Genomic DNA, 18,289 nt, shown 5'->3' with positions numbered 1-18,289 from the left:
CAACCAGCTGAGTGGGAAAAAAACTTATTCAATACTTTCACTTCTAGTTCTCAAAGGCTCTGCAAAGCAAAAGTGACCCTGACTCCCTGTGTTGTGTCTAGATAAACAGAAACTCATTAATGCTGACGAATGCTCTTAGTAATCTTTAAACTTAATGATCTGCCTTGTAGTAACTACAGATTGCAATGCCAACAGAAAGCAGCTACCGATGACTAACATTGGTAGGAATATGTTAAGATGTAGCGATGAGGTGGTTAGACAGTGCCTTAATATGGACTGGAAGGGAAGTCAAACATGCTGGCTGTGCTTTTCTCCTCATCCCCCCACTCATCCCTTTACAAACACCAGGGTGGGGTCGGTATTATTTATTCTCACTTTGTAAATGAGGAAGGAAGGACAGGACTGGCTTAAAGACCACAGAAGGAATTGGGTTGTCTGGGAGGAAGAGCACCCCTTAAGGAGACTCTCATACAAAAACACACTGGGATGAGCAGTAGGATTGTCACATTTCTAACTAGAATCCTCATTATGCTGAAGGATGAAGGACTTGCTTTAATTTTAAGTAAGATCCAGCGGAATATTGCAATAAGGTTAAGCATTGGTTGATCTTCTTTCATCTTCATTTCCTGTAAGGAAAGAGTTACTCCATTCTCTCCATTTAACAGATTGCAAAAGCTCTATTGTTATGCACTTACAACTGAGAATTCAACTGATAAATATACACATCATAGAATCATAGAACACTAGAACTGGAAGGGGCCAAGAGAGATCACCAAGTGCAGTCCCCTGCCCTCATGGAAGGACCAAGCACTGTCTGTATCATCCCTGACAGGTGTTTGTCTAACCTGCTCTTGAATATCTCCAGAGATGGAGATTCCACAACCATTCTAGGCAATTTATTCCAGTGTTTAACCACCCTGACAGTTAGGAAGTTTTTCCTAACATTCAACCTAAACTTCCTTTGCGGCAGTTTAAGCCCATTGCTTCTTGCCCTATCCTCAGAGGCCAAGGAGAACAATTTCCCCCCTCCCCTTTCTCCGAGACACCCTTTTAGATACCTGAAAGCCACTATCATGTCCCCCCTCAGTCTTCTCCTTTCCAAACCAAACAAGCCCAATTCTTTCAGTCTTCCCTTTAATCATGTTTTCTAGCCCTTTAATCATTTTTGTTGCTCTTCTCTGGATCTTCTCCAATTTCTTATGGAAGAAGCATATTCAAGAAATTCCAATCTTTGCTCTGGAGAAGTTTTTAAAGCATAGCTAGCCATATGGCACAGGCTAACAATAGAATTAGGGTAACCAGGTAACTGGTTTTCGGGACCTGGCAATCCTAAACAGCACGCAAACCAACAGTCTGGTTACTGGAGCATGGGAGTAGCGCCGGATCATTAACCCACACCAGCCCCCTCTCGGCTCAGTTGGGGCCACCTCCTACTTGCAGGCAGGCTCCAGTAAGTGATGGGAAATGGAGCAAAAAAAAGGCAAAGGCGGCGGCAGGGCCTCCGGGGTCCAGTCATCAGCATCTAGAAACATGGCAACCACAAGTATAATGGACTTATTTTGTCAGATTGTGAAGAGGGGGTAGAAGCTTAGCACTAAAGACTTGATTCCTACGGAGACAGACCCAAACTCTAATCAGGCAAGACCTCCCATGACAGCCCCTCTACAGACCACCCTCTTGTTTACACAGGATTTAATTGCAGCAGTCTTTAGGACTGAATACCAGCAGTAACTTATTTCCGGCTATATTGAAATATAGGTGGTGGATTCCCATTCACTTCCACAGAGCTAAAAACAGGATTTCTTTTCCTAGTGTAGAAGGCCTATCCTGTTACAAATTTCTTCCTTAAGCTCTGACCTCTATCTACTATGCCACTCCAATAACAACATCTATTTAAAGATAAGAGTTTGTTGATATAATTCAAGAAACTTGTCACACTTTAATTCATCTTCCCCGCCGCATATGGTTGAAAAAGCCACCCAAACTACACAGGATGGCCTTCAGAAAAGGCACTAATGTTTCCATGAGCTTCAACAGCTGAGAGATACAAGATGCTGGTGGAAGTCCTCCATCAATAGCCAGCTTTTTATTCTTGAAGAGTTCGGCACAAAAAACAAAACTCCCCTCATTACATACTGGAACACCAAGACAGCAGAGGAGTCCAACCTATCATGTAGACAAAACACATGTCTACATCTAGACTGCAGGCGTCTTTCAGAAGAAGCTTTTCTAGAAGAGATCTTCCGAAAAAACTTCTTCCGAAAGAGCATCCACACTGCCAAAGAGCATCGAAAAAGCAATCTGCTTTTTCAAGAGATAGTGTCCACACTGACTGGACGCTCTCTTGCATTTAAACTGCGATTACTATGGACGGAGTGGCCACCAGGGCACCTGTGCTTCTTCCTCTTCTTCCAAAAGAATTCCCTCTTCCCCGTTCTCACACACTTTTCCAAAAAGCTCTCTCGGAAAAAGGCTTCTTCCTCGTAGAATGAGGATACCAATGCTGGAAAAACCCCTCTGTTCTTTCAATTTTCTTCCAAAAGAACGCGATTGCAGCGTGGACATAAGCCTTTTTTTTTTTTTGGAAAAAAAAAAAGTGTAGTGTAGACATACCCCCACTTAGATGAACGTCATTCAAAAGATGGCTGATGTCACATCTTGACACTGAAAATATAGATGTGACACGATGTGGACACCTGTTGGGTTTCGTTTCCTAAAAGCTGCTGCTGAATTGGGTGCCCAGTTGGACACCTGGAAGCCTGGGTGCTTAGTGCTTCTGAGAGGCAGACAATGCCTTCTCAGGAGTACTGACTCATGGACTCAAGTGTGAAAGGAGGACTCCATCCCTTTCCTGGCTACTATCCAGTCACTAATTGGAGGATGCAAGACTCATGCCTTGCACATTCAGCAATTACTCACGTGCTATTTTAATGATGACACACAAGCATTCATGTGAAGATAGCCATGTATTCATTACACACCAAATTATATTAAGATGAGTGAGTGCAGCTAGTGGCAGTGCCTAATCTAATAGGAAACAGAACACAGGAGATTATCTACAGTCAAGTACTCAGTAGCTTACTGATGGTTATTCTCAAAGCTAATCTGCTTTGGGAAACGGGAAACGCCTCCAATATCTTTTGTTCAAAGGAAATGTCTAAATTTTGAACAAGTCAATTGTGATTCCAAATCAGTGGTGGTAAAATGGGGAGAACAGACTAGGGAAGTTTGCAATGTGATTTGATCACAGTAGCCCATGGTTATTTCAGCTTTGTGAATGAAATAAAATAGGATATTTCACTGAGCTCTGGCCTGTGCCACCAGCAGGAAAAAACAAAAATCAGACTGAAGGAGCAACAGAGTTACTTCCGGCCTTCAAATTTATGTAGGGCTAAAAATCACAATAATACAGGACTCATGTCACTGACGCTTGACACATTATATATATATATATATATATATATATATATATATATATATATATATATATATATATATATATATATATATATATATATATATATATATATTAAAAAAAAAAAGACTCAGAGGGGTAACCTTATTAGCCTGTATCTGCAAAAAACAATGAGGAGTCCATAAAGATGCAAAACACACTACACTATGTAAAGCAAGCTAAAGTTTATCTAGATAAAGCACTCACCAAAGTAAAATTCCTGCACCTAGAGTGGCTGCCTCGACTCTCCAAGCTCCCACTTCTTTCAAAGCTCTCGAGTCTGCACTTTGGCGAGACTTCAGATGCCATTTCAGCGAAGTCCAACATCACATTTCTAGGCATCCCACCCCAAAGAACGAGCACTCCAATGCCAGTTTGTCACGCAGTACAGAAAGCAGTCGGTGTCTTCAGTGGGGCTTCTCACTGCATTCAGCTCTGTAAGTAGAGAAATTGTATTAGTGTAGATTTCATTTTTAAAATATTTAAATGGCAGGGAAGGTAAATACAGGCAGTCCCCGGGTTATGTGGATCCGACTTACGTCGGATCCCTACTTAAGAACGGGGTGAGGGAACCCCGAACTAGCTGCGCGCCCCCCCCCCCAGCAGACCACCGAGACACGCCACGGCAGTCCCGCCACCCGCATCCTCTGCGGCGAGAAAAGCCACTCCACGTCTCCCTAGTCTGCTGGGGGGTGGGGGCACAGCTAGTGCGCGCCTCCCCCCCCAGCAGACCAGGCTTTTCTCGCCACTCATCAGTTTCAGCAGCGGCTGAATCAGGACACCGGGGGTAGAGCAGCTGGGGGACTGCCGGGTTGGTCCCGCAGCACCGAAGTGCGGCGCTGCGGGGACCTACCCGGCAGCGCCCCAGCTGCTCTGCCCCAGGTGTCCCCAAGTCAGCCGCTGTTGAAACTGATCAGCGGCTGATTCCAGGAAGCCAGGGGCAGAGCAGCTCTGCCTCGGGCTTCCTGTAGTCAGCCGCTGGTCAGTTTCAGAAGCGGCTGACTTGGGGACACCTGGGGCAGACGTGTCCAATTCAGCCGCTGCCGGTCAGTTTCAACAGCGGCTGAATCTGGACGCCTGGGACAGAGCAGCTGGGGTGCTGCCGGGTTGGTCCCCACAGCGCCGCATCTCAGCGCTGCGGGGACCAACCTGGCAGCACCCCAGCTGCTCTACCCCAGGTGTCCCCAAGTCAGCTGCTGCTGAAACTGATCAGCGGCTGATTCCAGGAAGCCCAGGGCAAAGCAGCTCTGCCTCAGGCTTCCTGTAGTCAGCTGCTGGTCAGTTTCAGCAGCGGCTGAATCGGGGACACCTGGGGTACAATATGTACCAGTTCCGACTTACATACAAATTCAACTTAAGAACAAACCTACAGTCCCATCTTGTACGTAACCCGGGGACTGCCTGTGACAATTGCGAGGAAGTCTATGATCAGGAAAATCTTTAACCACTTTGCAGGACAAAGGAGTTCCACCAACTATGTGCATCTTAAAACAGAGTTTTAATCTAGATGATGACTTTAACACACATGGAATAGAGGGGTATCATATCCATCTTAGTGACTTACAGATCAGATGGCCTCTGTCAGTGTGGACATTACATAACTACCAGTCCTATAAACTCAGTCTGGGTTTTCTATTACTAGTATTATCACACATCACTACTACTACTAATCAGATTCTGCATTCCAAATTATTACCTCTTCAGTAAACTCTGTGCAACTCATTACGTTCAGGGGCTTGAAGGGAATAATTTTTGTTTCCTAAGATGTGTAAGGGGAATGGAATCCAGTTCCATCTCTTAGCTCCACAGGGCTGGCTCATTTGTCGAGCATGTGAACAGATGCAAGCCTGATTACATTCAAGGAACACATCTGGGGAGTGAACAGGTAGGTACCCTTTTTACAGTCACATTTCAGAATGAAATTGCACTTCAAACCACAGAGAGCCTCTGGCTCTAATTTAATTTTATTCGTGGTCATTCAAAAAGATGTATATTCCAAGGGAGGAAAACAGGCTTATAGGAATAAAAAACACGTACAAGAGCTTTCAAGCCATCCCAGATTTCAGTTCCACAGCATCTGGCTGATAAACAATTGTCCTAAATGCAAGGCTTAAGGAAACTAACCCTTCCACCCAACCTTTTTTCAACCCCAAACATTAACGTGAAGATAAAGCATCCTAAAGACAGCCCTCACTAGCAGCATGAGTCACTTCCCCACTCTGCCTGCCTGTCTCCTCTCTCTGCTCAAACATATTTAATAGCAGGATGATACACGTGTAGTACCACATACTTTTCTGATCCACTGTCTTTCTCTCCTACACGTGCCCCAGTCATAGGCAATAATTACATATTCTGTACAGCGGTAACAATTTCTCAGTACATTGGGCTCATATTTAGTGCTAACACGTCTCAGTCACTATCACCTGTTACACAGCAGAGCCCAGGGGGCCATAGAAAATGGGACCCTACCATGCTAACCCCATACAAACATAGAATGAGACAGGCCCTAGCCGGAAGAATTTGCATTCTCATAGTTTGATTCCTCAAGGGCAAAACGAGTGGGAAGTAGGGAGCTCTGGTTACATTTCCAGTTCCACTGGATTACTTCTCTCTCTTCCCCCTCCCCTCCCCCAACAGAAGCATGACTCTCAGAAACCAACACCCTTTTTGGCCTCTTAGTCAGCCAAGTGGCATGTCACATTCAGAACAACATCCATCATTACTCTGCGACAATGCCGTTCTTCTGATCGCTTCATCCTGGCAAAATGCTATGAAAAAGGTCTTTATGAATGCTGTCATAACTATGCCATCACGTGTCTTGTAGGACGGCTCCCACACAATGTAGCTAGGCTGAGATCCAGACAATCTTAGGTGTACAAATGAAACAGATCAGTGAATTTCCACCATGCTGAACCACGCTAAAGTATTTATTGTTGCTTGCAAGAGCAGCTCTTTCATTTAAGAGTTATGATTTACTCTGGAGACTTTGAAAGCCACCTCTCCATTGGAATTAATGCTTCCTACTTTGTCTTCTTGGGCCTACCTCTAACTATACTGCAATCCAGAGTCACAAAGATCAGATGCATCATCTTGCAAGCACAGCTTTTTTGTAGCAGCACTTGCGCAAATAAATGCCCACAGTCACTGTTTCATACACTTATACTGTGAAGACTATGATCAAAAATTTTTAACACTGCTGTAGCTCCTAATGTTCTCATTTCTGCCTATGCAGGCTCCAGAGAGATAACACTGCTACATTTCTATTACTATTCTGAATTCAAACAAGTAGCATGACAGAAGAATGCTTCTGTGCCATTACCTGGACTCCTCAGCACCATCTTCAGAGTAAGCACTAGACTGTTCACATGGTGGGCAGCAGCATTTGGTAAAGGGTAACTAAGTTAAATTCTTGGCTCTGTTGAATTCCATTGGGAAACTCCCATGACTTCAATGGGGCAAGGATTTCACCCATCATCTTTAAAGATACTGCTTTATAAGAAGGAGAGGTTTGCTTCCCAGGTTGCTTACAGGGTGTCCCTGCTATAAGTCGCCCCGGTATACATCTGTTCTGCACTAAAGTTGTTGACATTTGTAGGAACTAATGTGTTATAAGTCCTCCTATTCCCCACTCTTAAGATGAACAAAAAACCCCAGACCCAACCAATTTGCGCAAATGGAAATCAGCCGTAGGGGAAAAAAATTCCACGCTTTAAGTTGTTTTGCTATAAGTCCAAGTTTTTTTGAACGTATCTTGGACTTATAGCGAGGCCAGCCTACACTTCCCATTTGTGCCTTTGAACATCTCCCTGTAATGTTCACGTAGGAGAGTCATGGGTTGAACGTACAGAAACACTAAATTGGTTCCATTGGTCAACATTGTCTTTCAGTGAGCCCAGGTTTTTCTGGTATCCTAACCTGAAAGCTTTTTGCTGACCTTTTCCCACACACCTGCATTTTCACAACAGTGCTCCATTTGTGACAAAAGGTCACCATGTTCATTGTTTGTCTAGGAACTGATGTGGCTCATATCACCAGAGAGGCTCAGCAAAGAGCCTCCAAATGTTTACACTGAAAATCTACTAAATGTTTACTTTTTTGACTGCTGCTGCACAATGTTAGGAATCATTAAGAAAGGGACAAAGAACAAGACACAGCACACAGGGTATTAGAAGAAGTTCCTAACAGAGTAGAAAAAGGAATCCAGACAGAGAGCTTTAAACCAAGCAATTACCCAGCATGGCAATGTATTAAGATTTGGTGCTACATCCTTTTGGCCTAGGACTGAGGGCAGTGCAGGGTGGGAGTGGAAAAGGTAACACCTGTTGTGAAGGCACTAGAGTGGGGTCAATACTCAGCTTTACCACCGACTGTGCGTGATTCTGGACAAATCATTCAGTCTCTCTGGACCTCAAAACCCCATCCAGGCCCACTGACAAGAAGGGCAAAGGGGGAAGTTGCCCCAGGGCCCAGTGATTCAAAAGGGCTCAGCCCTTTAAACCCACATGGCATGCCCCAGGCAGAGGATGTTGAGGGCTGGATGCCCCATCCCCTCCTCTTCTGCCCAAGGCCCCGCCCCTTCTGGGAGCACAGCGCTGACCTGCAAGTCCATTTGCTCTCCTGTACCCATCTGTAGGAGAAGGGTAACTCTGCCTTTCTCCCACCCTGGCCTCCACTGTGTGTAAGTCACTTTAGAATTTATGCCTAGCAGGAAACAGCCCCTCCCTGACATGGTTTTGTACAGCACCTAGCACCATAGGACCTGATCTCAACAGGCTTCCAAGCATTACTGTACCAGTGGTGTAGTTTTACAGAACAATTCCTTTCTTGGACTTGCATAATGCCAAAATCGTTTCAGGTCCTGGTACTCCATCACTAGCGAGCAATAGCAGTTTTATGACTTTAGCCCCCTGTATTCTAAACTCCAAGTGAGCTTCAAAACAACCACCCTCTGCCCCCCATGGTATGGTCCAATAGGATTGTCAAGGTAACCAGCCAGGCTCAAAATAAAAACCATCGTCAGAGAAATGAAACAGCAGGTTAATAGGAAGCTGCTCTTCCTGACCTTCAAAAATGCATTAAAAATGTAAACTGTTCACAACAGGATTTATTTCTTGTCTACCCTCACACACTAATTATGGACACACTACAAGCATTTCAATGCAATGCCCTTACTTGAATCAGTGGTGGAAGACTGTTCCTATCAGTGCAATATTTGGACCACTTCAGGCCAGGCAGCAGAAAAGTACGTCTGAAAATACTGATGGAATTTGCTCTTAGGAAAACTAAGTCCCCAATTTCTAATTTTCACTTATGCAGCTTTCAAATAATCCTAGTCAGGCTTGCCTGATTGCGGGGGGGGGGGGGGGGGGGGGGGGGGGCAGAGAGAGAGAGAGAGAGAGAGAGAGAGAGAGAGAGAGAGAGGGGGGGGGGGGCACAAAACAGGGCAGTTGCCCAAGGGCCTAAGGCTAGTCACTGCATGAGGCCCAAGCTCTTTGAATATAGTTGCCATTGGCAGCAATTTAGTCATTAGATGGGGATTTTAATCAACGGTAATTTTTAACAGACTGATAATTTTAGACTGAGTTCAGTTTTAATTTTCCCAACATGCACACTCAGAGAAATTATGGAAAATTGCCATAGATTAAGGAGTGGTCTTTCATTCCAGGAGGACACATTTTTAGCACCTGTGAACGCTCTCTCTCTCTCTCTCTCTCCAAGTTTAGCAACCAGAAGAGAGAGAATTTTTACACCAGGGGACCTGAATGACGTACAGTAAAACTCCAGTTGTCCGGCATCCAGTGGTCTGGCACTCCCGGGTTCCAGGTGGTGCCGGACTAGCAAAAGTGCTCCAGGCAGCCAGACAATTGGAGCTGCTCTGCCCCGGGCTTCCCAGAATCAGCTGCTGGTCAGTTTCAGCAGCAGCTGACTTGGGGACGCCTGGGGCAGAGCAGCTGGGGTGCTGCCAGGTTGGTCCCAAAGCACCGCTTTCGCATCCCCCCTCATAGCCCCCACTTCCGATAGTCCAGCAGATCTGATAATCTGGCACCCCCTGGGTCTAAAGGTGCCGGATTATCGGAAGTTTACTGTACTTGCTAGCAAATCACTAGAGCCATTTCATTTGAGAGCTTAATAGGCAAGCTTGGAACAGTGCTACCCTCTACATTTGGAAGCGTTCCATTTTGGAAGGATCACTTACACAGCCAGCATGATAGATTGAATAAATTATGGTCATGATTCTCAGAAAGTTATCAACATTTTAAATAGAGTGTTGCTGTACCGTCCCCTTCCCTGTATTATATATAAATCTCATATTCTGCAAATAACCAAGAAGCCGTAAACTCTTTGGATCAAAACTAAAATTTCCCACCCAGTCAGGACAGTATTCTAGAACCCTGAAGAGTTCTAAGCCCACATTCTCTTCCTCTTCTCTAAAGGGAAAGAGTATCACATACTAGCTATTTTAAGAGCACAACTGGAATACATTCTGGTGGGTTTTGGTGTATTTCCAGTAAAACTATTTTGGTGAAGAATGACAGCAAAGTCCTGGACCTGCATGATCACACCATTTAGCTCAGTTACCAGGAATAGATTTACCATTGTACTCCTCCCGCCACCGCCCCCTGCCCCAGAGTGTTAAGAGGCCCCAACAACAGGGGTGCCTCCAAAAGGTGGCTGCTCAGTAGGGCTGGGGCAGGCAGGCCCACGCTGCTCCCAGAAGCGGGCAGCTTTTGGTAGGTCACTGTGAGCCCCTGTTGAGAGGGAGGCGGCACAGTGCACACTGCTTCTGCCCTGGGCAGTGCATGTAGACCCACTGCCCCCTTGTCTCCAAAGGGCAGGAGAGACATGCCAGCATCAGGGTTAAGGCAGCTCTCTGCCCGCTCCACCTCCCTCCCTCCGTGCTGCTCCAGGGCGTAGCTGGGATGTCCCCTGTGGTTAGGGTTGCCAGGTCCCCGGTTTTCTGCCGGACAGTCTGGTATTTGCACCGTTTGTCTGGTAGAAAAATTCAGAAAATATCGGACATGTGCAATGTCCGGTATTTTCTAAATTCCTGGCTGGGCGCCGGACAGAAGCCTGGTAGGGGCAGGGGAGCGACTGGGAGGCCGGGCCACAATTGGTGCTACGAGCTTGTGGTCACACGCAAAAGCCGGGTGGGATGGGGCCAGGACTCCCAGACACTCACCCCGCCCGCGCGACCAGAGGCTCCCTGTGCCATTCTCAACCCCGCCTCCCAGCTGGGAGCCTCTGGTTGAGTGTAGAAGCCAGGCAGGGGGAGTGACTCCCAGCCCCACCCCCGCCCGGCTTCTGCTTGCAACTAAAGGGAATGCCTGCTGGGGGCACAGTCTGAAGGACTCTGGCTGTGGTCAGTGGCTGCACACCCCCCCCCTCAGCCTGCTTCCCACCCCCCATTCCTCTGCCCCCCCCCCCTTGTCCAGCCCCTGACTCTCCCCAGATCTGCTTCTTGGCCCCCCTCTCCTCCTGTCCAGCCCCCCCCAACTCTGCTTCCCATCCCCCCCCTTTCCTCCCATCTAGCCCCGCGGCCCCCAGACCCTCCCCTGCCAGCGCTGCTTCCCGTCCCGCCCACCTACCAGCCAGCCCCGCCCTCCTCCAGGCCAGTTTTCCCCTCCCTCCCCCCCATGCCGATTAAGCATGTCCAGTTTTTTGGCAGGGTCTACCTGGCAACCCTACCTGTGGTGGTGGAGGGGGTCTCTTCACACATTGCCCTTGCTCCAAGCACTGACTGCCCATGTTTAAATTAGGACTAGATCAACATGCTCTTATTGAAACAGGACTACCTGAAAGCACTCAAACAAACTATTAATGCATGTCAGCGGGATCCAAGTGGTCAGACTGCAGCAGGCTAGAGCCAGGTAGAGTCACACCCCAGTTAGCCACAAATCTCATTGCTAGGGCTTGTCCACACCAACACAATACATTTTTTTATCCGCACTGGGAAAGTGTGCTTAATCTATGTTTGGTCAGGGCCTTGGATAGGGTCAAATCAGATTATGACCATGAAATGTCATAACCTAAATACTATGGTGAATGCTGTCCCCTAACTATTCAAAGATAGACAGAAGTGCTAATACATATTTCCCCTCCCCCCCCCATTTAAAATGCTCTTCTATTATGGTACGATCTCACCCACAAAAACCAGGTGAGCAGTGTTTGGCCAAAAACTTGTTCTTGCTGTTCTAACACACAGCTGGTATACACTGAAAACTAATGCCAGTATAGCTATGTAAGCTAGGGGATATGGAAACTCCCCCCGCCCCCAACACAGTTATGCTGACCAACCCCCCAGCACAGATGCAGCTATGCAGACAGAAGTGTTTCTGTTGTCATACCTAACATTTGGAGGGGAGGGGAGGGGAGGGGAGGGGCATTTCTTGCATCCGCAGAAAAAAAGTCACAAGAGTTGACAACGCTACAATAATTAATCTTGTGTACATATGGCCGTAAAACACCCAGACAAGTGAAGCACCAGCTCAGAAAAGCACTTAATGCATTCGCTTGAATCCAATTGACTTCACAGGGATTTCAAGCATGTGTTCTAGTGCTTTGTTGAAATCTGAGCCTAAAGGAAAATTGAGAGAAAGGAACCCAATTTAAAAAAAAAAAAAAAAAAAGGAACTGTTAGTTTGTGATTGCCTCTAACATACACCCCCAAACAATAGTTCACTTCAGTGTGCACAATACTTTGTCGCCTTGCTTTGTTTCATTTCATATCAACGGCTAAGGTTACATCTTTGACCAAATTAATCTGTCTCAGGATGCTAAAAAAAAGTGAGTTTGATGTTGTCTTCATTTCTTAACCAGTCTTTCTGGATTTCCAAGAGAAGGCTTTTTGTTGTTGTTGTTGAAAGAACACACTTTTCAGAATATTTGCCAAACAATAGGAGATTGTTAAACTGCTCAGTTATAAAGGTATGATACCCAAACCAACCCCAAGATGAGAAATCTGTACTGCATTCCATGCAATTATTGTTTTGGAAATATCGCCCCAAGAGCCTCAGGTAAGCGAGCTGTTCAGAACATAGTACAATACTGGTTACAGACTTAACCCTCATTTCACCAGGAGAGAAGGGTGCACAAGATTAGGCACAAATTCAAGCGAACATTGTTCCCTATCAGTTCTAAAAAGCCAGTTGGTCCCAGTCTTTGCTTTACTGCTTGTGAGTAACTGCAGCTGTAACTTGCAAAATCAATATGATTTAGCTAGACCATGCCATATGAAAGCAACTTTATCTACCCTACGCCAAATAAAACAAGTGGGAAAGGCTTGTGCACAACCGACCAGGTTAAACAAGCAGAGGAAAACAGTGCTGTAAACTCCCATGTGTTTGCAGAAATGAAATCCTTCCCCACCCTACCTAAAAATAAAGCTTGAACTGATGACAAGTGGTTACTTTTCCATTAGCTTCTTACAGGAGGATAATGATAAGGCTCTCACTGCCCAGTTGTGGTTGAGATTTGATGATCTGTGACTACTTAAGTACTGGATACAACACCAGTGTCTGTCTAGACCCATTTTCTATCAAGTGTTAAATATGCCCTAAGACTGACCTCTCCCAAGTCTTTAAACATTCTTATGAAAATTGCCAGGAGAGGAATTTAAGAGCACTTTAAAAGTTAATTAGTTTGCACTTCTTCTCTGATAACTGGATGCTTAGTAAGGTGACTTATGCTTTGGAACTGCACAGAATACAAACAATTAAAAGTGCAGGTTTTTCTTGAATTAGCCTACTTCCCTTTTGCTACAAGTGTGACCTCATGGGGGTGCAGGGTCCTGTAACTTTGATCCCACTGCTGTACAGATCACAGGTGAATTGCTTTCTACTTAGGAAGGCAGGAGAATTTTTGTCCAACACCTATGCAGCCCGTTACACCATCACTATGTCACAGCCTAACCATGGAGTTTGCAATCTCTTGTGAATGTTGCAACTTAGTAGGGAGTGTGTAGACAGTTGTGCAGTGCAAAGGAGTGGGAATGCTTTGTCTCAAGAAGGGCTATAGTAAATGGTAGGATAGATGCAACAGGTTGGCATGCCAAAAGTCATCAACAGAGGCAACAGGCTGCATTAAGGATTTGTTCCTCTGTTTTGTGAGCAGGGTTAAGTGATTATGAAGTCTCGGAGAGGTAGCCATGTTAGTCTATCTGCAAAAATGAGGAGTCCTGTAGCAGGACTCCTTGGTTTTTTTTAAGTGATTAAGGATAAAGTGTCAGAGATAAAGAAAGTCATGGATTCCATGACTTAGAGTCTGAGACATTTGCTGCTTCTGCCTCAGAGTGACAGGGGGTCCCCCACACCTCCCAGCTGCAGGCACTGTAGCCCCATGCCCCTGTAGGAGACAGGGAGACCCCAAAGCCTCGAGCCCTAAGGGCAGTGGATGCCAGCCTTACCCCTCACTACAGTGGTATTCGGGATCCCATCTCCCGCAGCCTTCACTCATGCCACAGTGTCCCCCTCCTCCATTATTTTTAATAAAAGTCACAAGAAGTCAATGGCTTTGTAAATTTTTGTTTACTGCCCACAACCTGTCCCTGACTTTTACTAAAAATAACCATGACAGAAACCTTAGCAGTGATTATCTCATCATCACCAGTGTAAAGCAAAACACAATACAGCCTACCTATCTAGGAGGGAACTGCAGAAATTGGCGAAGAACAAGAACTGCAAATTGTCAAATACATTCTGAGAACAGAATAGTGTTGGCTTCAGAGGGGTAGCCGGGTAAGTGTTTCAGAAAAACAACAAGGAGCCCAGTAGCACTTTAAACACTAACAAAATGTATTAGGGTTTTAGAGCATACTGGGCAATTGGCTTCTTAAGGCTCCTGCCTATTGACATTATTCACATGACTGGAAGGACAATAACTGGAAATAGTCAATTTAAAAAAAGGTTTCAGATACCAGGCAGTTTAATGGTAGGTATCTGGTTACTACTTTTCTCTGAAGCACCCTCACAAGCAAGAAGAGAAAACAGGGACTATATAAGGAGAACTGTGAAAACTGACTATTCAGAGATACAAAGAAAGAATCCCCCCCTCTCCCATTCAGATCTCAGAGGTTACTTTTAGTGCTAGTCAGTACAGCATCTCAACCCTAATTTAAAATTGTTATCCCTGTACACTTAGTTGTGAAGAACATAAATCAGACCCTTGCTGCTTTAATCTGGAAATATCTATTCTATTACTGAAATGTGATCTGAGCCTACCTCTGGTTTCAGATCTATGTTAAGAAAATACTTTCACAAGTTTTTCACTACTAACTTACTGCTGTGTAAAATGGAACTAAGATTTGCTGCCTATTCGATATAGAAATTGTATCTCCTGGGCTGCATTTGCCAAGGATCTGTACAAAGAGTCTTAAAATAATACCTTTTATTAGCCTAAGCCAGAAAATGCACAAGCTTTTAAGAACATGACTTACGCTTTTGTAAGCGGGTTTGGGGGAGGAGGGTGGGAATCTTTCCTTTCCTTCTCCTCACTTGCACAAAAGTTGCTCTGAATTTTTGGTTCCTAACTGCAATTGTTTTGCAAAATGGGGAGGAGGGGCAAAAAGGCACCCAAAAAGTGAAGAATTTTATCTTGAGCGAGTCACTTCACCTTTCTGCGCCTCTTTGCCTTCTCAGCGGTCTCATGTTTTTAGTTTGTAAGTTGTTAGTATGTGTACCGCACACAGCAAAATAGGACCCTGATCTCACCTCTGGCTTCAAGATGCAATATAAATAATATAAAAAGGGACTTTCAACATTGGTAAGAAAACAACAATTGTAGTTTCTACAGCATAAGCCTAACCACAAGAAAATGGATTTTTCAGCTTGCTGGTACTGAGATACACATTTCCCCTCAAGCCATCCTGACTCCTACTAAAGTCAAGGGGTACTTGGCAGATACCAGTAACAGATCCTAGGGCCTGATTCTGCTTCCACTGAAGTCAAGTGAGATTTTGCCACAATTCAAGGGTTAAAAAAATGGGGGAGGGGGGGGAAGAGAAAGAGATTAGATCAGTCTCTCCCCAGCATCATACCCACCTAAAAATTCGTTTCAGTAGCATGCAGTGGGAGCCATTAAAAACCCCCCACCTCTACCAAACATTGCTTCTGGCAGAACATGGGGGCTCTCCCAGACTTAGGGTGCAGCTGTGCCATGCTATTGCTTACTGAAAAAATGCTATCTATGCTGATGGGAGAGCTAATAAACCACCTAATAAACCATCCTGTTAGTCTTTAAAGTGCTACATAGCCCTATTTTTTGTCCCCCTAGCACAGGTACTCCACCTCCCCAAAAGGCAGTAGCCATGCCACAAGAGAAACAGAACTATCTCTACTGGGAATTACACACCAGAAGTAAGGCTGGTATCCCTGTACCGCTCAGGAGCGTGGCTTTTCCACACCCCTGAGTGACTTAGTTATATTGACAAAAGACTATAGTGTAGACCAAGCTTTCCCCACATCTGGATAAAAAAGGTCTTAGAATACTGGGCAGTATTAAAAGCTCCCATGAATATCCCCCTAGCCTTCCTGCTTCATTCTGGGGCACGCACACACCGACTGCACTTGCCTCTTTGTCTTATTGCATTGACTCTCTACACTCATTCGGTTAACACTATTGCAGTGAATCACACAGACCTGTTTTGATTTATTTTTTTTAGCAAGTTCAGAAGACAGGGTGTTTACAAGCCCAACAGCCCCCTACCGTCTTGCCTGGATTCACAGTGGCAGCAGCGCTACCCGCGGCTGGGTGGGAACATTTTCAGTGATAAGCAGCCTGCAAGCAGCAGACACAGCCTTTGAGATTCGGGAAGCCTTCAGAGGCTCTCTCGATCCAAAAGGGCTTCACAACAGACACCAGTCCGCAAACCAAACACACACCGCACAGCTCGCCTCTGCTACTCTTCCCAATTCTCCCAAGCCGGCTCCTTAGGCATAAACAAACCAACAGCACCATAAACTCAGCCTCCTCCCCGGCAGGAGAGGCAGCTGTTCGCAAAGGGCAGCCCGGGGAGAGCCGCAGCCGAAGAGGTGGTGTGGAGATAACCTTGGGCTCGTTGCCCATGAAACCCGCCCTGGGGTGGGCACAGGCCAAGCTCACAGCGGGCTGGAAGTCCCAGGCAAGGGCGCGGGGAGATGCTCAGCGCCTCCTATGTAGGTTAGTGGGTCAACCTAGCAACGAGCCGTAGTAGGTTTCGCGCAGGTCTCCACCCGGGAGGAGACGCGGGCCCCCCCCGGCCAGAGCATTAGGCGCAAGGAAGCCGCGTGCGGGCAGCTTCCCTCCTCCCAAAGCCCCGGCTCCGAGACGCCCCGCCAGGCAGGCGGTGGGGGGAGAGGGAAGGCAGAGGCGGGGGAAGGAGGGAGGCTTTCGGAGGAGCCCGGCAGGGGCGCGGGTGGAGACACCCGCCGGAGCCCCCGAGCAGAGCCGCTTTCGCTCCCGCCCGCGCGCCCCGGGCTGGCTGCAGACAGCGCCGAGCACCCAGGCCAGCTGCCCGCACTCACCTGGCCGGCCCCGCCGCACGCGCGCGCTCCGAGCAGGTGCAGCTGCTGGGGAGCCCTCCCGGCTGCTGTGAGTCCCGCTCGGGCAGGGACGCGCCTCGCCAGCCCCGGACTCATGCGCACTGCGCCCGGCCCACGCCCCAGCGCGTTTAAAGGGACAGGTCCCGCGGCTGTGGGTCGGGAGACCCTCTTCCCCCTCGCAGTCCTGAGCCCGAGCTTCGCTGGGCTGGAAGCCGAGCTCTGGCGCTCCGCCTCCCCGCTCCGGGGGCCGCCTTGTCTGTCTTGCTGACCCGCCGCAAGTTAAAAGCGACTGGCTTGGAAAGTCAGACCTCGCCAAGGCGCAGGGGCGCCGAACGCTTGCTGACTCTCCTTGTTACCACGCCCTTATCAAATCCACTGGCGTATCAATTGCACTCATAGGTCAGTGGATAGCATAGAGTAGGGATGCCAAGGGTTAACCAGTATGCTGATGGGAGGATGCTTTGGTTACTAGCGATGTTAGATAACATGTAATCGAATAGTCATGTAACCACATCAAATTTAGCAGCTACACGACTATTTGATAGCCCCCCCCCCCAGGTTTGGTTGGCAGCCAGCATGCTCCCACCCCACACACAGGGACCCCTTGCCACTCCGCACTCCTGCCTGTCTATCATGGAGGCAGAAGTGGGGGGTAGTTGGTGGCAGCCAGTCAGTGAGGGGGGCTGGAAGGGGTGGCCCGTAAGCCAGCTGCCACAGCCGGACTTGGGCCGCTCCTGGGGGCTGGTCACCAACAGTGGCTGCCTGCCACCTCATACTGCTGCCTTTAATACAGAGGCAGCAGTGCAGGGCTGCAGCAGCTCCTGTCCATGTGGAGGCCAAGCTCTCTGTGGACAGAAGCTGATTTGTGGGATGTCAGAGCAGTCCCTGTCCATGGGAACCTCAGACCCCCTCTGGACAGGGGCTGCTGCTGCAGAGCAGCCTCTGTCTGCAGCGAGCATGGCCCCACGGCAAACAGAGGCTGCTTCATAGCAGCCACCCCCACCCCACTGCCGCAACATGGGGGAGAGGGACAGGTGGCTCTGCGGAGCCAGAGCTTGGAGGTGCTAGCTGTAGGAGGCAGCAAGGGGGAGGAGGCAAGTCCGCAGAGCCAGCATGCGCAGAGAACCGCTTAAGAGATGGCTTTTCTTATGTATCAGCTCCCGCCTACCCCCCTCACCCTCCACGCTGCTGTCTCTCTATCAGAGGCAGCAACATGGCGCAGGAGACGGGTCTGGTGCTCGCCTCACCCGCCCACCTTGCTGCCTCTGATACCATTGTAGTGCTGGTTTTGTTTCTGATGTTGACTTGGCAGGGATTTGTA

At 47.4% G+C, this 18,289-nt stretch overlaps 1 protein-coding gene across 1 annotated transcript in view; it reads right to left on the bottom strand.

The window, feature by feature from the left end:
* PROSER2 (proline and serine rich 2) overlaps positions 1 to 17,259 on the bottom strand; it is a 39,034-nt gene extending 21,775 nt beyond the window's left edge. The window contains exons 1-2 of the mRNA XM_075926006.1: positions 16,951 to 17,259; positions 3,662 to 3,889 (exon numbers count right to left, since the gene is read on the bottom strand). Coding sequence (XP_075782121.1) covers positions 3,662 to 3,796 — 135 coding nt within the window. The 5' untranslated portion in view covers positions 3,797 to 3,889; positions 16,951 to 17,259. The remainder of the gene's footprint in view (positions 1 to 3,661; positions 3,890 to 16,950) is intronic.
* Positions 17,260 to 18,289: the final 1,030 nt, after the last annotated feature.

The sequence above is a fragment of the Pelodiscus sinensis genome, chromosome 1 (assembly GCF_049634645.1).
Source record: "Pelodiscus sinensis isolate JC-2024 chromosome 1, ASM4963464v1, whole genome shotgun sequence".
Classification (NCBI taxonomy): Eukaryota; Metazoa; Chordata; order Testudines; family Trionychidae; genus Pelodiscus; species Pelodiscus sinensis.
This window is presented reverse-complemented; position numbering and strand designations above follow the sequence as displayed.